The following is a 23,433-nucleotide window of genomic DNA, read 5'->3' as shown; positions in this document are numbered from 1 at the left end:
AGAACAACCACTGAACATCAGGTTCCTGATTTGGCCAAACTTTACTTGAATACCATTATTATTCATATTTATATTCATATTTTACTTTTTTTAATCCATTAATCATTTATCTTTCAGACATAATTTACAGAATCACTTTATGTAATGTAGATCAAAAGAAATAGGCAATAAACAAATCTATCATCCTTATATATATTAAACATCTGCCCAGGTGTTCAGGTGGTCTAGCGGGACGGCTACAGTGCAAGCGATTTGGTGTCAGGATATCGCAGTAGCATGGGTTCGAATCCCGGCGAGGCAAGAACAAAAAATTTACACGTCTAACATTGTTGGGTTGATATTTAGACGAGTTGTATTATACATAATGTACACAGCCATGTATCACCATCACAAATGACTGCTGGTGATCCGATGGATAAATCTGTTGTACAGTTGTCACTGACTCAGACGTACTTATTAAACATCTGATATATATGCATTTTTGTATTCAATTATAAGTTCAGATATTTGTATATTGAATTGTATATTGCATATATGATGGGTATGTATAATTATGAAAGACAGAGGTCGAAAGGTAATGTGGTCAATTTGATTGACAGTTTAGGAGGTGGGGCATTGCAATTAAAGGTCTACCTTGTCTCGGATTGTTTGTTGATAATCACAGTTGTCAATCATACTAGTACTGAATCAATACCTAATTACCTAATCAAAATGTTTAAAAAGAAGCCTGCACATCAACACACCTTAGTTACATACATTCTTGAATGAACTTCTCTAAAATTATACTCAGTTTATGTGTGTATATTGTGCACATACATGAGAGTTATAGGGAACTATATTTCAGTGTGAATACATTTAGTAACATTAGCTAACCTGTCATGTTGTTAGGGAGGCCAGTGCCTAAGTAAAGATTTAGAACAAGTTCTAATCTTTCCAAAAAATAGTAAGTCATTTATTGGCAATAACTCCTTTAAGAAGTTTTGACAGTTTTGACATATGTGAACAATCAATTGAGCTCAATATTCTTAAATTTTTTTCTGCTGTCAGGTTTTCTCTATTTATAACAGTTGTCCAATTTTGTCCCATTTTTAGCCAGTCAGCCATTTTGGTTTGCAGGCAAAGTCATAGGACACATTTTTTAAACAAAATATCATAACAATGATTGTGGTCAAGTTTGGTTACATTTGGATCAGTAGTTTCGCAGAAGAAAATATTCTGTAAAAATTAACATAACAGATGATGACAAGGAAAACAGATGCCAAAAGATGAGAAAAGCTCACTTGGACCTTTAGTTTAGCTGGCCTAAGTGTAAACAACTATTTATGATAACAGTCACTTTGTATTAAAACCACAAGACATGATTATTTGTAAGATATTTTTTTTTTTTAATTTCAACAAATATCAACTGTAAACATCTCTGGTATGCTGTAAAGTGGGAAATTTTCTTCAAGACAGGTGTATGTTCTCTAATTTTGGTTATTCATTATAAAATAACAAGAAAACAAATCCCTCCTGTGAACAGGTTTGGTTTTGGTCAAAAATATCACTGAAGGAGCAGGTTAATAGATCATTTTCAAATAACCGACTTATGACACAGGATTTTTATATTTTGACATGTTACCTTCTATGTGGTTAGTCATCCTAGTACTTGATTAAGTAAAAGTAACCGAAAAAAGTAAAACGAAACATATAATAGGTGCAATTTAGGTGGAAAGTTTACCGTTTTCAGTCCGATAATATTGTCTTGTATAGAAGACATAAAACCGTATTTTCTCAAAAAATTGTGTAGTTAGTTCGCTTGATTTTACTTCTTAAAATTTTTCTTACTTGACAGATTACCAGGATGTCCTACGACAGAACCAAAACTCCCAAAATCAATCCAAACCTTCCTTTTGCTGTAACTATTGACTTAAACTAAAGTTATAGTGCGAAAACCAAGAAAATGCTTATTTGGGCCCTTTTTGGCCCCTAATTCCTAAACTGTTGGGACCAAAACTTCCATATTCAATTCCAACCTTCCTTTTATGGTGATGCACCTTGTGTTTAAATTTCATAGATTTCTATTGACTTAAACTAAAGTTAGAGTGCGAAAACTAAAAGTCTTTGGATGATGATGCAGACGATGACGCCAACATGATACCAATATACGACCAAAAAATTTTCATTTTTTGTGGTCGTATAAAAATGGTGAGTCATTTATGGGCAATAACTCCTATAAGAAGTCGTTGACAGTTTTGACATATGTGAACAATCAATTGAGCTCAATTTTTTTTAAATTTTGCTGCTGTCAGGTTTTCTCTATTTATAACAGTTGTCCAATTTTGTCCCATTTTTAGCCAGTCAGCCATTTTGGTTTGCAGGCAAAGTCAGAGGACACATTTTTTAAACAGGATGTCCTAACAATGATTGTGGTCAAGTTTGGTTACATTTGGATCAGTAGTTTCGCAGAAGAAAATATTTTGTAAAAATTAACATGATAACAGATGATGACACAGAAAACAGATGCCAAAAGATGAGGAAAGCTCACTAGCCAGGACCTTTGGTTTAGCTGGCCTAAGTGTAAACAACTATTTATGATAACAGTCACTTTGTATTAAAACCACAAGACATGATTATTAGTAATATATTTATTAGTTTTAATTACAACAAATATCAACAGTAAACATCTCGGGTATGCTGTAAAGTGGGAAATTTTCTTCAAGACAAGTTTATGTTCTCTACTTTTGGTTATAAATTATAAAATAGCAAGAAGACAAATCCCTATGAACAGGTTTGGTTTGGTCAAAAATATTACCATAGGAGCAGAGTATTAGACCATTTTCAAATAACCCACTTATGACACAGGATTTTCATATTTCGACACCTTCTATGTGGTTAGACATCCTAATACTTGGTTAAGTAAAAGTAACTGGAAAAAGTAAAATCAAACATGTAATTGTGCAATTTGGGTGGAATGTTTACTGTTTTTCGTCTGATAATATTGTCTTGTATAGAAAACATAATACAGTCAATTTTCTCCAAAAATTGGCAGTTAGTTCGCTTGATTTTACTTTTTTAAGTTGCTCTTACTTGACGGTTACCAGGATGTCCTACGATAGAAAACGTAACCTGTCAAAAATTATAAAATCAAGGGTCAAATGTCAGATCATTTGAAAATAGACTATTAAGCCCATATTTGGCCCCAAAAATATTAGTTTTTGGGATCTACTTCTTATTTGCTCATCATACAGAGGTATCCATGAAATAAGAAATATATATATATGAATAAGAAAATATTTACAAACATTTGATGACATTGTTACATAAAAATATACACATAATTCACAAAAATGAAGATGTCATGCACTTGTCAGTTCATATTTCCTGGTGAAATATTTGTCTGCAGCAAAATTGTATCAGCGTCTTTAATAGTTATTTTAAAGGTCGTTATTTTGGTAAGATCTTACTAGTTTAGTCCAAAATAACTTTTAAGTTCATACAAATGAAGGAAAATAAAGTTTCATAACTGTCTACTGCTATAGCAATGTGTGAAATTTGTTTTCAATCCCAGAACACCTATTACATAATAAAGTGATCCCAGGGCAAATTTATTATTTCATCATGTAGATAACTTGAATATTTACACTAAATTTAGGGCCATATTTGGGTTTATTGTCCCATCTCCATTATTATCCATGAAATTTAACCACTTTACAGAAAACAAGAGAAAATTCAGTGTTTGCAAAACATTTATTTACTCGATCAATAAACTGAACAGTAAAATATGAATTGTTCGAATATGAAATTGAATAAACCTGATTTTTTTCTTAAGAATACCTTTTATATATATATAAGTAAATATTGCACTAGTACAAGTAAGGTTAAAAAAAATAATCGGTTGAAACTCTGTTGAAATCTTAATATACTTTTAAAAAAGTAAAAGTTCTACAGTATAAAAAATAAAATTAACTTATCAACATGTGATCACATAAAAAAGTATTGTTAAAACATATGCTAAAAAAATCTGACTAAAATTAAAAGAAAGGGTTATTTTATGGCCCCTTGAACTCAAAATGTGAAAAAGTAATTATGAATCTCTCAGATGTTAACACAGACAAACAGATGGTGCCCAGTAATTATATGTCCTCTGTACTGCAGTCCGGGGAGGGAAAATTCCAAAAGAGATGAAATGTCAGGAATGTATAAATATCACAATGTTTAGACTTTTAAATTTTGATAAGAAATTACAAAATATGCAGAAACTTATTTCAGAAATACTTAATTTTGTCAGTAATTGTTTAATTTTTTTCAAGACCATCGTGAAGATAATTCCTATTGTCATGAATATGTCTTAGTTCATAGCATATAGCACCCATCAAATTTTTGTTTCAAACCAGATTTTCTATTTTCCTGTCTCAATTCCCTTCATAATCATCTCATAAAACATACTGATGGAATAGGATCTGCAAGAGGAGTTAGATCTAGTTCTTAAAATTACTATTAAATCACATTTCCATCACAGGTGTCATATTTTTTACTACTCATATCTCATATTATCATGTGAAGAGTAAATGGACTTTTTAGAAAATCCTCATCAATATTCATGTTATTTAATTTGGCTACTAAGTTTTAAGCAAACAACAAAGAACTAATCTTTTACAACTATATTACTCGAATTAAAACATTTAATTATAAAGACTTGAGCAATTTTAGCCTGTACTTTAGTTTTCCTGATTAAAATCTTTTTTATATATATTACTCCACTTGACAACAAATATCTGGTTAATTCTAGCCTAACTACATCAATGGTTAAAACAATTACATTGTACTCCTGAGTTCCAGTCAAATGATCACACATAGAAAGATTGAAGTAGCAATTGCTTTCTCTAACAATCATAAATAAACATAAGGTAACATTTAAATGCTAAATTCACTACAGTGAAAAATAAAATTAACAACATGATGATAATTATTTGATTCAGTTTGTTTACAAATTGTATTTTTCATTTTCTTTGTCTTGAACACTTGATACTGCCAGTACATCATTTTAACATTTTCCTGCGTTGTCAGAATATACAAATGGATAATGCCTCCATTGCCATGATTGTCAAAAGAAGAAAAAGTTCACATTGCACAACACTTAGTAACTGATCTTTATTATCAGCTTAAGGTTACATCATATAGTTCTCCTCCAATAAGTCGTTGTGTGGTATCTGAAAAGTTAATTCTAGTTATTTAGTATAACATAAATCAAAATGTTTCAATGAACATCATTTTTCTTTAGGTCAACAAGAAGTCTGAGTTTTTAAATAAATCACTGTTTAACTTCATATAAATTCATCTGTTTTTTTACCATACTGGTATACATATATAGATATAAGAAGATATGGTATGATTGCCAATGAGGCAAATCTCCATCCAAGTCACAATTTGTAAAAGTAGATCATTACAATTCAAAGTACAGACTACAACATGGAGCCTTGGCCCATAATGAACAGCAAGCTATTAACTATTAACTTAAAGGTAGTACCCAACACTTTCACTAAAATTAATTTGGCTCGTTTTATTTTTTTTAAATTTTGACAATAATATAAAAATTTCAAAAAATTTGAACCAAGCATTTTATCAGAAAAATTACACTGGTTATACAGCTGTTTGACAAAAAATAATTTTGATAATTGAGAAGCTTAATATTCCCTTAACAACACAACATCATAAAACATTTAACTGATTTTACAGAGTTATCTCCCTGTAGTGTTAGGTACTACCCAAAGGGCATCAAAACTACTAGTGTAAAACCATTCAAACAGAAAAATCCAACGGTCATGTACATTTCAAATATTGAAAACATTCTGCAGCCATTATTAAAGAGGGACGAAAGATACCAGAGAGACAGTCAAACTCATAAATCGAAAATAAACTGACAATGCCATGGCTAAAAATGAAAAAGACAAACAGACAAACAATAGTACACATGGCACAACATATAAAACTAAAGAATAAGCAACATGAACCCCACCAAAAACTAGGGGTGATTTCAGGTGTGTGTTGCTTATGTGATAACAACTCCGTTAAATAGTCTAACTTGGTAGGTCACATTCATGAAAGGGAAGGGGATTGAAGTAACAACGAAAGGAACATATCCAATATCATTTGTGAAATGGTTATTCCATAACGGTCAACCAACTCGTGATGGCGTCCATTAAATTTACGAAGGGATGATTTCAACTTCACCATTTGGAACTCTCGGTTTAATAGCTTCCTTGTGAACAGCAACCCTCTATCAAGAAAATCATGATAGGAAATGCAAGTACGGGAATATTGTATCAATTGGGAGATATATACCCCATATGCAGATGCTGCTGGAATGTTGCTACTTAGAAATGGAAAGTTCACAATTGGAAAGCTGAAATCATCTCTTTGGTCTTATCTTTTATCATATCTTTTATTAACTTATGTATCATTATCTTGATTTTTGAAGTTACATGTTTTTGTATTAATTTTTCTGTGAAATGCCCACTTTTGCGTGAACAGTTATTTAACTAAGAGCATGTATTTCTATTTCTTTGGTTTTCAGATACTAGACTTTTCGGGTTTAAAGTATATAGAATGGGGTCAGAATTGAGATAAGATACTGGGACAGTATCAAAGAGACAACAAACTGACCAAATATGTCACATCAGATATGTCAATTGCCCCTCTTTATACAACAAGGTATCAAAATTGAGTTTACAAGTAAAATATTACCTCTCATTCACCATAGTTTGAAGTTGTCCTTTGCTTGGTTTGGTTGTACTGTTGAATCTGTTTGAGCCAGAAGATGTTGTTGTCTCCTCCACCTGTCATTGGACGGCTACAATAATGAAGATAAAGTAGTAAATTCTCGAGTATAATGAGGTCAAATTCATGAAAATTCAAAACGATTATTCCTGAAGATACAACATCAAATTACCAGAATTTGTTATGGTCAAATAATATTACTGTAAACAAAGTAAGTGATTATTCAATCATCAAAAGAGTTTTAACATTGATATATATTGTAAATTACACAATCAAAGTGCTCAAGTTGGTTGTCTTTATAGGTATTTTTTGCTATTAAAAAGTATTATCCTTAATTCTAATAAATCGCTCTTTCTCTTTGTAAACAAATCCATGTTTTATTCCAATGAAACGTGGGGTACATGTATGTGACATTGAAATTCCAGGGTCAGTAATATCCTAAACAGCTTGATAACAAAATGGACATTTCTGTTGTTGTTAATCACTTGGAAATTAAGTATAAATCATTATAACAGTAAGTCAATATGAATTTGTACATTTTTTACTCGTAAAACCGTAGGTTTGAATTCTAGAATGCTTTTGACTCATCAAATTAAAATGGCTGTCTTTGTAAAGTGTTTTACAGGCAATTGAATAAAGTACAATAATCTTTATGATTTGTTGGGAACCTTTCCCATCATTTAATAAACTCAAATAAAGTACATACTGTACTGATATCTCTTTGGAATTACTGTATATGGTTTCGTTCTGTCTGGTAGAGAATGTAAACTGTTCATCTTCATATTTCACAGATGTTGGATCAAACTTTAGAATATCTGAAAATAAATATTTATTGTAAAATTGAATGCTGCTTTTCAATAATATGAAATAAAAGTGATTGACAATCAAATATTGCATGAAGAGCGGAAGTTATTATTCTTTGTTTGTAACCCAAAAGAAAATAAAAACATGTTGTTATCATCTCTTGTAAATAGGAAAAAAATCAGAATAGTTTAGGTATCTTATGAATATATTAAATTCTGCATATTTATTCCATTATGCATAAGCATTATATTTGTTAGATCATAAACTAAATTTACAAAAATATCAAAATTTGAGTATTATTAAACAAGAATGAGTCCATAGTACACGGATGCCGCACTCACACTATTATTTTCTTTTTTCAAAGGACCGTGAAATTGGGATAAAAACTCTTATTTGGCATTGAAATTAGAAAGATCATATCATAGGGAACATGTGTATTAAGTTTCAAGTTATTCCAACTTTAACTTCATCAAAAACTTTAACCTTAAGCAGGACAGATGATGGACAACAGACTCACAGACCAGAAAATATAATGCTCCTTTACTATCATAGGTGGGGCATAATAAGGTTTGAAAACTGCAGAAATTGATATATCAGTTACATTTTTACATGGAAAGGAAATCTTTTACAGGTGCTTTTATTGACCTTTGTGGCATATTATAATTAGCTTAAGAAAGTAAGGGTTCTTTCTTTTACTTTCCACTATGCACGTATCCAGTTCTGTCAATTCATTCAATGTTTTTAATGTTTCTATGGTATTACCTGAACTAATTGGTCCCAGTTTTTCTGCTTGTTGAATTAGCTGCTCTGATGTCCAGAAACTTGGAATTCTGGGGAATATCATGTCAACATCCTGTGGTGTATGAAATCCAAGGTAGTGTAAGAGTACAGTAAAGTGTTCATCATGTAATATTGGCTCTTGTTCCTCTTTATATATCACCAAGGGAACAGAACTTCCTTTTACTGTAAACAGAAATTACTATTATTAGGTATTTAAAATACAAAATAAAACATTTACCTTCGGTAAGTCTGCAAAATTATCCAAATTTATACATAATGGGAAGTCTAGGTACTCAATTTATATAAAACATTTAGAAAGTTTGAAGGCTCTTGGTTAAAACTGTAGGTATAAAAAAGAAGATGTGGTATGATTGCCAATGAGACAACTATCCACAAAAGACCAAAATGACACAGACATTAACAACTATAGGTCACCGTACGGCCTTCAACAATGAGCAAAGACCATAATTGCATAGTCAGCTATAAAAGGCACTGATAAGACAATGCAAAACAATTCAAACGAGAAAACTACCGGCCTTATTTATGTAAAAAAATGAAGAAAAACAAATATGTAACACATAAACAAACGACAACCACTGAATTAACTGGCTCCTAAATTGGGACAGCATGTGGCGGGTTTAACATGTTAGCGGAATCCCAACCCTCCCCCTAACATTGGACAGTGGTATATAACAGTACAACATAAGAACGAACTATCAAAATCAGCTGAAAAAGGCTTAACTCATCAGATGGACAAAAATACAGGTGAAATTTAAGCTACATAAAATGGTATTGATCCATCAGGAATGAAAGTAAAAATAGACCTGGTATTATCCCTTGTTACATCTGCATATTCTGAATAACATGTATATATATATATATATAAGTGTGTGCAAAATGAGATGCAACTCTTCAATGTTTTGCCAACATACTAGAAAATAAAGGCTTCTGGTTCATTGATTTAGGTAGAGTTGATTACACAAGAAAAGTGCCTTATTTTCAATGCATGCAAATCAATGTGTGTTAAAGTGTTATTTTCACCTTATACAGCCAATCTCTGTGTTAAATACTACTTTTACAATTTAATTTTTTTATGTTTGAAACTAGTGCCTAAAGGGTAAACTTGCTATAAGTTAAAGACCACTTTGCCAGATTTGTAAATTGAGTCTAATCATTATAATCATTTCTACAAATGATATGAGCAATTACTCTTACATTAGCACTAGCAAAGATTTATTTTCAAACAATTACTTACCAACATGAAACATTGTCACTGGTTCTTGACAATGAAGATTTCTTTCACACTGTTTCCCTTAAAAAAAAAATATAATTTCAAAAATACACTGACAAGTCTTTATATTGAATAACTTAAAAAGATCATATACAGTTGTGCCTTTTCAGCTTTTTTTTTGATATTTCACTTTTATTTCATTTGTCAGTGTATAGGGACAAAGATGTCCTTTATAATAGCACAAAAGTTTGCTGCATCATTTCTATGGAATTTTCATAATGTTGTTTCTATAAATTGTTGCCAGAAATAAAATCATTTGGTTTATACTGATTCAAATAATACATATATATTTTCACTCAACAGTTCTTAAATTTGTTTTGTTGTATTAATTTTGCAGGTATTTCTTTATTTTACATGTATATCATTTATCCAATTTTCAATGTTTACAAATTGCATTTTTGCGTCTGGTATGGAACGCCTCAGCATAAACTCAGGAGTGTCTAAAAATAAGAAACATTCCAGAATAGAGAACCTACCAAGTCTAACGTATGCAGTTTCACATAGTAATGTTTGGATCCATTTGAGATTCTCGTCCTGTTTTTTCTCTTTAAGAGCATTAACACACCACTGTATCACATCCTTATCTTCACTGTCCAACAGTTTACTCTCTATTTCATCTTTGACGGTCACTAATTTCTGGGAGAGATAATCATAGAATTGAAATATGAAAAAAAAATGTTTTATAACTACCATAGTATTGATATATCTTTTAAACCTTTTTTACTGTTAAAGTTGATCAATATTTTAAAGATGAAAATTTGTTTTATCTCCAAAATCTCATCATCAGTTATTGAAAGATAATCTATATGTTTCATCGTATTATGAAGAGGGTTGGTGAAGTCAGTTAAAAGATCAACGTGTAGGAAATTTTAACTGTTCGTTTATCCTGAAATGGCAAAGTTATTTCCTGTTCTTCCGTGGGGATACCCCTTCCCTTTATGACCCTCTTTGAATAAACCTTATTAATGATTAAGAAAATCTTCCTCTTCTATTTTCTTTATTTTTGCCATGTGGTAGTCAGTAAATGTATTTTAATCATTGTTGTATGATAGCTTATTTGCATGATCTTTTATTAATGTTCTTTAACTTAATATGTAGTATATATATTGAAGTACTGCTAGATGCTGTGTTGATTTGATGTGAGTACTAAAGCTTATGTTAAAGACTTTTCAAAAACTGTCAATATTCATGCTATCTTTATAATATTTATTTCCAATTATTAAATGCACCTTTTGTTCATTTGAATTCCAAACAATATCTGTTAAGACTTTTTCCTATTGAAAATCTATTTTTCGGTTCATAACTTTTAAAAACATGGGATGAAAACTGACAATTAAATATAAAAAAGTGTGTATTTATTAGGAAAAGACTCTGTTAATAATACTTCTTAACAAAGGAATCTGAGACTCTACCTTATTTGCAAAGTATTCAGTATCATCTATCAAACCATTGTCATAAAGTCTGGACCAAACCTGAAAATAAATAACACCTATATTAAATACATAAGATCCATTCATTTCACTGTCAGGTGAGGTGTCCTAAACAATTCAAATTATTGTGATGTGGCATGTTAAGATAATTCAAATGTACAATGTTAATAAATGTACTGTTAAAGTAAATTCATTACTTGCCCTAGGCCATGTAAACAACTTAAATTTTCCTTGGTAAAAAAAAAGTAACATTTCATGATTGAAGACTTTTGTGTGTGTAATTTGGAATGAAAAAAATCAAACAACCTTTGTTTTCAAACAGTGAAAAACCAAATGCATTATATTCTGAAAATGATAAAGTGAAGTGTGTGTCTGAACAAAGACAAGAATGCTACTTGAATCAAATGGAAATGTCAGTGTTTCAGTGTAAAGAAAAATCAAACAATAGTTTTTAAATTGTGATGGATATTTTTTTTATTTTTTATTTTTTTTAAAGTAAATGATATCATGGGTATCGAACCTGTTGTGCATTGATGGTGATTCCTATATCAGCAAATCTGTCTACCATTGTATCAACCATGTCTCTGGTGTTCTGTAATTCTGTATATAATGCAAACAACATATCATCCACCTCGGCAGAATCTGTTGGTCCACTGGTATCTTCAACACTTTCTTCCATACTGAAAAACAATTTTATATTACAAAATTTCAAAATTCAAAACGTTTGCAATTTATATTTTGATGTGTTTTCATGCATTGTGTTTATTATTCAGAGTGTTTTCTTTCTGCAATCGGCAAATTGGAGGCTGTTGGTCATTTTTTTTAATTCCTTCATTAGGAAATGGCTATTTCTTTCCTGTTTGTCTGTGCACATACCCATACCCCTAAACCCCCTGTTACGACAACTATATACACTATCCTCTATACTGAAAAACAATGTCATAATACAAAATTTCAAATTATCAGCCTGTTAGCACCTCTTCCTCCATACAAAATAATAATGTCAAATTACAGAATTTCAAATTATCAGTCTATTAACACTTTCATCTATACTGTAAATCAATGCCATAATACATAACTTTTAAGTCTAGTGACATTAGTGACCATTAGTCCATTGACACGTTTCTAAATACTGAAATACAATGTTGTAATATAAACTTCAAATATAAACTTCAAATTATCTATCTATTTAAGAGGGCCCTCATGGGGTTTTTGATTATGTGATTACTTGGCCGGTTTTTTTAATGATTATTTGATTATTAAGCCAAATATTTCATGATTATTTGATTACCTAGGACTGTATTTTTAGTTTATGATTATTTGATTACTAAAGATAAGCAAATATTTAATGATTATGTGATTATATTGGCAAAAAAATGGTGATTATGTGATTACTATCATCCAAACTGTAAAGCAATGTCTGAATACAAGACATTCTATTCTAGTGACATTAGTCTATTGACATGTTTCTTAATACTGAAATATGATGTGGTACATGTTCACTTAATCACCATACATGGATATTATTGTATTTGAAACAAAATATATTTAAATATATATTGAGAGATAGCTATCAAAGAAAGATTACAAGGCTAACAAGAAAGGGAGGGATATGTTGATTTGATTGCTAATTGCTTAACATCCAGTGGTTAAAATTTCAAAGAGGATATGAAATGGAAAGGTGTGTGTGTGTGTGTCTGTGTGTATGGTAATTTAAGTAAAGTATACAGGGCATAATTATATATGATAATAAGTTGTAGATGAATCGTGCATTATGTTAAAAAACATTTGTAATTCATAAGTTTTGTTGTTTGGATTCTTGCCTTGTTAGGATAAATCTCAATTACTCAAGAAATCGAAAAGATCTAATTTCCATGTTGCGATTGATTGAATCTTAAAATATAAAATATTATTCCTAGGGAAAGTTGCTTGATTCAAATTTTCCTTTTCGTCAAACATCTGCACAAGGCAGCAAAACATAATGTATAAAATTGAGAATGGAAATGGGGAATATGTCAAAGAGACAACAACCCGACCATAGAGAAGACAACAGCAGAAGGTCACCAACAGGTCTTCAATGTAGCGAGAAATTCCCACACCCGGGAGGCGTCCTTCAGCTGGCCTTTAAACAAATTGTTCAGGGATAGTGTAACTTACATTTGATCTTTATTTTCCTGAATACCATACAATTCCATAGCAGCTGCATATGGGTCAGTTTTGGTCAGATTGTCAAATCTGTTTAACAAAAACTCCTTCAAGTCTTTCATCTCCTACAAGATAAAAATCAAGTATTATAAAAATAGATTCAAAGTTTCAAATTTGGTAAGATTCTAAATAGCTATAAATCATTTCATAATTTCTTTCACAAAATTATACAAAATCTGGCAATAAAAACACGCCAGTTACTAATTTATGTAACTTTGAAGATGACAGAAAGAGTATAGCATCCTATATAAAGTTTTAGTTTGTATTCAAATATCCTGCTGCTAAATAGAGACTAAAATGGTGTACATCATCTTCAGTGTTTGGTAATATATCACAGACAGATTACTCACAATTAACTCAACCGTATTTGTTACTAGTTAACTTTTGTAGTAAATAAAAGGGTGTACAGTTTAAGTATTACCTTTGTCATGCAGTTTTTGCTACCATCAATTTCCATCAAAGCTTGTATAATAGGCATCTGCATCAATACCTCAGGTTTCTCACAGTCTCCAGCTATATGGTGCATCATTGTAAACACATACAGATTCACCACAGATCGGTTATTCTCAAAGTTCTCAAGCATTGTACCATAATACTGCATGATGTTACGATTTGCATATCTGAAACCATAAATTTGAACTATTTTAGGAGTGTATCAATTTTCAGGGCTTTAAACAAAATTTGTCCTGGATACTTGATTTCAGGACTTTGTATAATTCGATTGCATACCCAAAACATTTGATTACTTACATGTCGCACAGAACATCAAATGATTGAAACTGGTTATGAGTGATAGCTTTCATGTTCAGAAAATGAGTACATAATTTTAGCAGAATATGTTAAATATGATCTTCCTATCACTTAAAAACAAGAATAAGTATCAAAAGAACAGTATACCTTACTCTCTCTACCATATTCCCTTGTATAGTAATGGGCTAAATATGTGTAAAACCAGTTGGTGTAATTCACAATACATTTAACATGCTTACCAGGTTTCAAGTTGATGTCACCAAACCTTTATGAGAAATAACTTTCAACCCACACTTTTTAAAACTACTCAAATTCCCATGATCCATAACAACTTTTAAAAGTGTGCTTTTGTAATGTCAACCAATCTATATATACTAACAATTTAATATGCTCCATCATGTTAAAGCTGTCAATAACCCATCCTTTCCTGTCCCAGGAATCTAACAATGATAGATATGTATGATTTGTACTGATCAAGTCCTCTAGGAAACACAAACTTGTATCTTTGGATTGATAATGTCTGATAAGTAGGAAAAACACCATTCTAAGCTCCGTCACATTAGCAAGGTCCTCTGAAAAATATAATTTAAATCTGCTTAGAAAACAATTACAAAATTGTTTACATGGTCCCTGACTTAGTAGGACTAATGTTTCCATGCTTACATAATGTGAAAGGTTAATTCTTTCATGGTTCTGGTCTATGTAAGGTTGTTGTTTACATGGTTTCTGACTATATATAAATGTAGGAAGATGTGGTATGAGTGCCAATACAACAACTATCTCGCCAAGTAACATTTTATAAAAGTAGACCATTATAGGTCAAGGTAAGGTCTTCAACACAGAGCCTTGGCTTAAACTCAACAGCAAGCTATAAAGGGCTCCAAAAAATTACTAGTGGAAAACAATTCAACGGGGAAAAGCAATGGTCTAATGTTTATTAAATACTGAAAATGAGAAACACTTATGAACCACATAAACAAACTTCAACTACCTCACATCAGATTTCTGATTTAGGGCAGGTGCAAACAATTGCAGCAAGATTAAACGTTTTATAATGGTACCAAACCTCATCCCTTATCTGAAACAAAAGTGTAACACCACAAAGTAGACATACAAACTATAAAATATCCATTGGAATGGCTTAATTCAAACACAAATTAACACACAATGAACGAATAAATTTGATCTATGAAACAATTTAAATACAAAGATAATAAAAATAAGGGATGACTAATTATGTTGAATTTATGTTTCCATGGTTTCAGACTATGTAGGAGTAATGTTTGCGGGACATATGATTTCCCCTTTTTATATGGCTGGATTAAAGTTGTTTTCATAAAAATTTTAGGTCTTTTCATTACTACCTTAGCTTGGTGAGCAAGAAGAATGTACACACTAACTTATAATATACTTACTCTGTAATCCCACTAAATATTCCTTGTCATAGTCCTCTAATGTTTCATCTGATGAACACTTTAACAAAGTCTTCAATATTTCATTAAGTGCAGTAATAGTCAGATGAAGCCTAAAACCACAAAAAAAAGTATCAAAAGTAGTGTAACTATATCATAAATAAAACTGTTCTAAACAGATCATATAAATTATCAATTTGATAAGACTGTCAATCTACTATCATCAAGAATTTTTTTATATTATAACTCGTGAAATGTAGAGCCTACTTTTAAACAGAAATTATCCTCTTCATGATGACATTTGTCTTCTATAATTGTGTTGTTTGGTTGTATCTTAGTGATTTTTTTTTATTCCTATGCTGATATGACAGCTGTAAATGATAACTGGATTTCACTTGACAAAATGACATGGTCATGCTCATGATGTCTGTTCCTGCAATCTGTTTTGTATTTCACAAAAGAAATTGTATGATTTAATTGCAAGGCACCCAGTAGATATAATACAAAATATGTAAATTAAATGTTTACCTTCTTATATTGTTAGTGAGATTATTTTTCTTTTTCTGTGCTATCAGAAGTTGTTCTGTCAATACCACTCCTTGATATGTCAGAAAACCAAACAACTCTGTCTTCAAAACCAACCTACATTAACCAAAGCAATATTAGCATTATAAATGTTGACATTTTAAAGTTAAGCTATCCAAGAGTACAAATTTTGTTCCATTAAGTTCTTTAGAAACTACTCTTATCTTTGCAATGAAAAATGGTGATTCCAGTCTAATCCTTACTAACTGATCTACTGATAAATTGAAGACTTGCTTCACAACATTGAGCCAGAATTGTTTTATTTGGCATTTAGTTGAATAAAGCATCAAGAATTTGTGATTTTAAAAGTATTTGGAAAATAATTCCACCTTATGTAATAATGCTGTATTTTGATTGGATGAGAAACATGGTATTTTTCACCAATTTCTATATATTGAGATTTTCTTTTCTCTGCCGGGGTATTTGCCATTAGGGAATTCCATGTGCCGGGTATTTGCTAGCAAATACCATGAATGATGGGAAATACCCTAGCAAATACCATGGCAGATGGGGAATACCATGTCTAAAAATAACTCAAGGAATTATGTCTATTCTAATATGACAAATTTATGGTCATTCTACATATATGGTTCCAGATGAAATATTTAGGATAAAAAATATCAGTATTGAATTTGGACCGAATGACGTAAAAATTCAGGGAATGACGTCATAAAAAAAATTGTCAACCGGTCACATAAAACTGGAATCCACTTGTTTTATGCTTCACTGAAACTGATGAACAAAGTGCAGTAGTCAGCCGAGAACCAGCTAATTATCATGAAAAGGGAGATATATATACAGTCAGTGACTGTACATAATTTTTTTATTTTAAGAAATGATTATACTGTCAATGCACAGGGGTTAAAATTTTTTGTTACAGCTAACTAGCCCAGGACTTTTTGGCAGGAGGATTTTACTAGCCCTGTTTCAAGAACTGCTAGCCCATCAAAACCAACCTGCTAGCCCAAGTATCACTTACAAATCACTCAGGGTGTGCTGCATAAGACGCTGGGAATGTGTGTCATGTTTTGAAAGGGCATTTGTACACTATAATTTAATAAAATAAATCAAATGAGGTTTATGTTTTATTTTTTAATTATAACAAGGATATAAACAGATATCTCATTTTGTTTTTTTCTTTGTCAGATAATTTCACTATAGCTTTAAAAATATGCTTTTCGACAGGAGTCACTTTTTTTCTATAAACTAGTTTGTTTTTATCTGTTGTAGTACTTTGCCGGGCCGTTAAATATTTTCTTGCACAGAAAACATGTTCATTTGTTTTATCATGGGAAACAAGTGGATCAATTCTTATGTTTGATGTCCCCACATACAAGGCGTATTTTTTATTTGCATACTCGGGAAAACACCGACAGTATTCACAGTACATAGTCTCGGGCTTTTCATCCTTAACAACCGACCTTGCCCACGGGAATCTTTCATTCCATGTCGCTATGAACGTTCTTTTTCGCTTGTCCCGATCGTACTTTCTATTTTTTTTTAGATGTATCAGCCTCATTAGAATCCCCTTCATTTGCCGATTTTCGCTTTGAACTTGAAGTTGATGAAGTTTCTGCGCTTGCCGTAGTAAAATATGTTGATATATTTTGTTGCATTGACATAGTTTCGTGCTCCCTGCTTAAACAGTTGTCCGACAAGAGTCTAGACCGATCAATACCTATCAATACATTATACCTCCCCCCCCCCCCCCCCCCCCGGTACCGTTAATTGAAAAACTCGACAGAACCAATGAAAAATATCCCCATTATAACATATAACGAGAAATCGATATTGAAAGTACAATAACTGAGATCAATACATGATACCGGGCCACCCGGAGTTATTTGTTCTATTTTTAAAACTGTTACTGTGTTATGTTCCGTTATGTTACTGTGCATGAGGTGAGGACCTGTAAAAACCAGTTCAAATTCATGGAATCCCGGATGACGTAATTGAATCTGATTGGCTAAGACAGAAAAGTGATGAAGGGATTTTCCACTTTCTATTTTAGACACGCCAAGAATTTTTTGTTACTAGTCCGTCGGGCATACTGGGTTATAAGTTTTGGTTGCCCGAGACGTAAATGTCTAGTCCCGGGTGCGGGCTAGTGGATTTTTTAACCCCTGAATGCAATTTGACTGCGCAAATAGCACAGCTGCAGTGTATACAATAATTATACATTCAAGTCGAAATTTCATATGATACCTGATTATAATAAACTTTCTGAGGTTGAACATTCGGTGGAGTTAAACAATTATGTCATGCTTACAAGGGGTATTTGCCAAAAATACCCGTTTCGAGGTAATCAAATTTCCCTCGCCTAACGGCTCTGGAAATTTGTACCTCTCAACCGGTATTTTTGGCAAATACCCCTTGTAAGCATGATATATTTGTATATAACACTTTTATTTTACTTTGACTTGATCATCATTTAATTTCACAAACAGAGTTTACTCATTTTAAACATAAGGTTCCAATTCACACCAATAGTAGTCATAATACTCATGCCTTGTTCACACGGACATTTAATTCGAATTCCAATTCGAATTGAATGCAAATCAAATTCGCTAATCGCGTTCACACACTCTTCTTTTTTAATTCAAATTGATTCAAAATCAACTAATTGGAATAAGTCAATTCGCATTAGAAATATGTTTTTGTTAATACGAATTAAAAGTTAACGTTGTTTGGACAGTAAAGCGAATTTGACGTGCATTTCAATACAATTAGAATTGACGTTAGGACGTAAAAGGTATCGAATGCGAATAAAACTAATTATAATTAGTTAATGCGAATCAAATTCAAATTTCATGTGAACTCAGCATAATCTTGATTTATGAAAGACATTTATATTTACCTTATGACTTTAAATGGTAAATTTTCTTTTCTAGCTATTTTTAAGAAAAATGCCATTGCCCACAAGAAGTATGTTTCATCTAAATTATCCTTCACATCTGAGATCAAAACATTCTGAAAAGTACAAAGTTACTTATTAAATATACTTTATTTTATGCATAGTCAGTGACTGATAATTTTTGCCATAATACTAATACTACATAACACTTTTTTCCAAAATATTAAGAAAGGCAATGTACAAGCTAATAGCCAATTCCCTGTTTGTTACATGAATCCCCATACATCAATCAGAACAGAATCACAAGTATATGCAGTACTGGTATGTATTACTTCTGTCAACTATTGTTCCATTATTATGTAATGATATTGATGATTTATGATAAAAGGATTTCTTACCTTCAAGTCGTGTACCAAAAATCCAAAACAGTTAATAATAAAATCATTTGTAAACTGCAACAGGAGTGACCTGAAATAAAAAGATTATCTGTCATAACAAAAGAAATCCACCAACTGTAATTTTAAACATTTTTGAGAATATCAATATTTACAGTTTGTGATAAATGTGCAGTTCAAACACTACAAAAGTAAAAGTTTTTGTCTTGATTTGCATGAACTTTTACTTGACATTCTCCAAAAGTATGACTCGTGTCTCAATTTTTCTTGACAAATTCTCATTTATATCAAATTTGTATGAAATTTACTCGACATATTCTTGACATTCTGAATATGGTCTTAAAATTTCTTGACAAATTCTTGACATTTGAATACTGTCTTGAAATTTCTCGACATATTCTCGACATTCTTATTCTTTCTCAGTTTGGCTTGACATGTTCTGAACATTTTGAATTGTGTCTTAAATTTACTTGACAGTTCTGAGTTTTACAAATCATGACCAATATGCATAATATAACTTTAATCTTTATTTCTTTTTACATAATATACTGTTGTTTTTAAGTTACATCCCTTACAACAAATATGAAAGTTGGGCATGTAAAACAATTGAAAATTTGAGTATTTAAATAGTTTCACAAATGCAAATATGGCTACGAAATCTAATGTATAAAATAATTTAAATGAGGGTGTGTTGATATAAAACAATTTAAATGTTTGTTTTTTTTGTAAAAAATACAAATTTTGATTCCTAAATCTTAATTATTAATTAAATTATAAAAAAACAATCATATGGTAGACATATTTCACTCTACATTCATAATATCCAATGTTAATATGATAAATAATTATTGTACAAAAATGTGGTTTATATAAATAGCAAATTATGATGATATAAAATCATTCATTTAACAGAAGAAAAATTTGTGTAATGTCATCTGTTGGAATATATATTAAGTATTATACATGGACAGGATGTTCCCCATTAAATTAAGTTATAACACACCCCAGAATACACGCAACTGTCAAACAGAAATTACTGATTTGCATGTAAACAGCCATACAACTTTTCAGTTGACCTGCCATAAACATTCCAAAGATTAAAAGAAAATTATTATCTACTCCAGAAATAATAATAAAAAAAAGTATTCATAATGGGTCCCATCAATGATTTCTATTTACTTTTCAAATTTGAGTATTGAATTTTATAATTTTTAATCAATAATTTCATTGGTCTCAAACAAACATACATAATATAGAATTAAACATTTTTTTCTTTTTAGGAAGGAGCCCGTTATCACAAATTTTTGTTGATAAAAAATTATAAAACTCAACACCCAAATATAAAACAAAAATGTTTTGGGGTTGTTCTAAAAATACAGAGTTTGAATCAAGACGAGAACAAATTCTTTGACCAACTAGAAAGCCCCCCTCCTCTTTTTTTAGCCACACAAACCCAAAAGATTTCATAAACCGTTCAGGCGAAATTTATACTGTTGAGATAGTGTCAAGACATATTTAATACTGTCAAGAATGTGTCAAGACATATTCAGACATTATTAAGAATGTCAAGAATATGTCAAGACAAATTCAGACATTATTGAGAATGTCAAGAATATGTCAAGACAGATCGAGACAAATTTAAGACAGTCAAGAATTGGTCGAGACTAATCCAGACTCTTATCAGATGATACAGGAAATGTCGAGAAATTTTAAGACAATGTTAATACTGTCAAGACACTTGTCAAGAAAAATCAAGAACCTTTTCATACAAACTAATACTATGTCAAGAATTTTCAAAAATTATGCAGACAAATTAAGAATGTCAAGTAAAAATTCATGCAAATTCAGACAAAAAATAGTCTTTTCAGACTTTTTGACTTTTGTAGTGAAATGATCCTATTAACATTGAAACAACAAATATGAAATGAGTCAAATTCACAGTTAACCTCTGAACAAATTGACTGTAGGCCTGTTCCAAATTTTATCAAGTGGCAGAGAGAGTGGTCAGTGTGTTTTTTACAATGAACAGTTTCATTTATTTTTCTTAATCATTTAAGATTTGATGTCCAAATAGTTATTCCCCAGCAGAAAAACATATGAACTCATTCTCATATCTGGACAATAATTAAACCTTGATATAAAAGAGGGACGAGATACCAAAGGGACAGTCAAACTCATAAATCGAAAATAAACTGACAACGCCATGGCTAAAAATGAAAAAGACAAACAGGCAAACAATAGTACACATGACACAACATAGAAAATTAAAGAATAAGCAACACGAACCCCACCAAAAACTAGGGATGATCTCAGGTGCTCCGGCAGGGTAAGCAGATCCTGCTCCACATGTGGCACCTGTCGTGTTGCTTATGTGATTACAAATCTGATAAATAGTCTTATTCGGTAGGTCACATTCATGAAAAGGAAGGGGATGACGTAATGGACATATCCGATATAAGGCATGAGAGTCAAAAGATTTTTTTTATTAAAGCATAGGAAACCAAACAAATATCTGCAAGAAGAAAGTTAATAAAGAACTTAATGTAAGAAAACCTTGTTTTATAAAATCACAAATTCAAAACTATTCTGTTTATAATTGACTTGACTAATTTATCATTAGGTTGTGATGTTACCTTAAATGTTCAATTTTATTTTCCTCAGATAAATCTTCAGTGAGCATGTCCTCCTCTGTGTTTTTCTGATCACCGTTAACCTCTGAACTCTCAATCTGTCCAGTATCTAGATCAGTCACACCAGATTCGTCCATATGAAGTGTTTTGCCAAATAATCCCGGCAATGAACATGTGGCTGTGTAAGAAGTTTTATCATCTTCGTCGTTGTAACACATAGCTGTCGTTGGAAGAAAGTCATGCTCTCTGTCCTCATAATCTGACAAACTTTCTTCATCAGATGTATCAATGCTCAGACAGGGTTTCAGGATATCCAGTGTCTGAAAAATAAATAAAATGCTAAATGGGTGAGCAAACAGATGATGCTAAATGGGTGAGCAAACAGATGATGCTAAATGGGTGAGCAAACAGATGATGCTAAATGGGTGAGCAAACAGATGATGCTAAATGGGTGAGCAAACAGATGATGCTAAATGGGTGAGCAAACAGATGATGCTTAATGGGTGAGCAAACAGATGATGCTAAATGGGTGAGCAAAAAGATGAACCTTTAGTCCCTGTTATGAGGATGGCAAATAGTGGTATATGCACAAACCAGGATGAAATATAATGGCAATTTTATGATAAACAAATGTAAAGAATTGGTTTAAAATTTGCTTTTCACTAATATCCATAAAAACATAGTGAATACTGAGCTTCATATACAAACTCATATGTTTTGCACAATTAGGTTGCTGTCTAATTGATGAATACTCAAAAATTTCCTTTTATTCCAATATCTGATTAGTTTGAATTGGATATTGGAATAAAAGGAAATTTTTGAGTATTCATCAATCATACTTAAAACAGCATTACATGAACTTTTCCATATCTGAACAGACTTAACAAATTTTTACAAGGTGGACTATGAATGAATAGTAAATTGCTATGTCTAGCATTGCTGAGACAAATTGTTTTATTTACAAATTAAAAAAAAATGTTGTCAAGACATCTTACCTGTCTTGTATACATCAGGGATACTAACTGTATGATTGAAGAACACCAATATTCCTGTAATATTTATATAGACATATTTAATTAACACATCTTGAAGGTCAAGTATAGATAATTTCCAATCACAGTACATGCTGAGGTGATTTAATATACCTATATGAATTGAAAATAAAATTAAGTGGATGACTATACTATTAAAAAGTGAAATATTGTTTATATTGTCTATTTTGAAATTGGTTTTTGAAGACGATGATATAAATAATTTAAGGTGGTACCTAACACTTTAACTAAAATTTATTTGGCTGGTTTAATTTTCTTAAAATTTTACAAAGTATTTACTTTGACCCTTTGACAATAATATAAAAATTTGAAAAAATTTGAACCAACCATTTTATCAGAAAAAATACACAGTTTATATAGCAGTTTGACAAACACTTATTTTGATCATTGAGAAACCTAATATTCCTGTAACAACACAATGTAATTAAAACATTTAGCTGATTTTTGCAGAGTTATCTCCCTGTAGTGTTAGGTACCACCTTAATT

The 23,433-nt window shown here is 31.1% G+C and overlaps 1 protein-coding gene across 4 annotated transcripts in view; it reads right to left on the bottom strand.

Annotated features, from left to right (window-relative positions):
• Nucleotides 1–2,612: 2,612 nt before the first annotated feature.
• LOC134711806 (protein timeless-like) overlaps nt 2,613–23,433 on the bottom strand; it is a 34,761-nt gene continuing 13,940 nt past the window's right edge. For all 4 annotated transcript variants that reach the window (XM_063572702.1, XM_063572701.1, XM_063572700.1 and 1 more), the window contains 17 exons: nt 22,891–22,944; nt 21,899–22,215; nt 19,269–19,338; nt 18,874–18,986; nt 15,960–16,073; nt 15,435–15,544; nt 14,399–14,591; nt 13,691–13,889; nt 13,222–13,334; nt 11,585–11,744; nt 11,047–11,106; nt 10,111–10,270; nt 9,599–9,655; nt 8,326–8,526; nt 7,466–7,574; nt 6,727–6,832; nt 2,613–5,192 (listed from right to left, as the gene is read on the bottom strand). In XM_063572702.1, the coding sequence (XP_063428772.1) occupies nt 6,730–6,832; nt 7,466–7,574; nt 8,326–8,526; nt 9,599–9,655; nt 10,111–10,270; nt 11,047–11,106; nt 11,585–11,744; nt 13,222–13,334; nt 13,691–13,889; nt 14,399–14,591; nt 15,435–15,544; nt 15,960–16,073; nt 18,874–18,986; nt 19,269–19,338; nt 21,899–22,215; nt 22,891–22,944 (2,133 nt within the window). In that variant the 3' untranslated portion in view covers nt 2,613–5,192; nt 6,727–6,729. The remainder of the gene's footprint in view (nt 5,193–6,726; nt 6,833–7,465; nt 7,575–8,325; nt 8,527–9,598; nt 9,656–10,110; nt 10,271–11,046; nt 11,107–11,584; nt 11,745–13,221; nt 13,335–13,690; nt 13,890–14,398; nt 14,592–15,434; nt 15,545–15,959; nt 16,074–18,873; nt 18,987–19,268; nt 19,339–21,898; nt 22,216–22,890; nt 22,945–23,433) is intronic.

The sequence above is a fragment of the Mytilus trossulus genome, chromosome 3, assembly GCF_036588685.1.
Source record: "Mytilus trossulus isolate FHL-02 chromosome 3, PNRI_Mtr1.1.1.hap1, whole genome shotgun sequence".
NCBI classification, from domain to species: domain Eukaryota; kingdom Metazoa; phylum Mollusca; class Bivalvia; order Mytilida; family Mytilidae; genus Mytilus; species Mytilus trossulus.
Note: the sequence above shows the minus strand (reverse complement) of the source record. Positions and strands in the feature narration are given on the sequence as shown.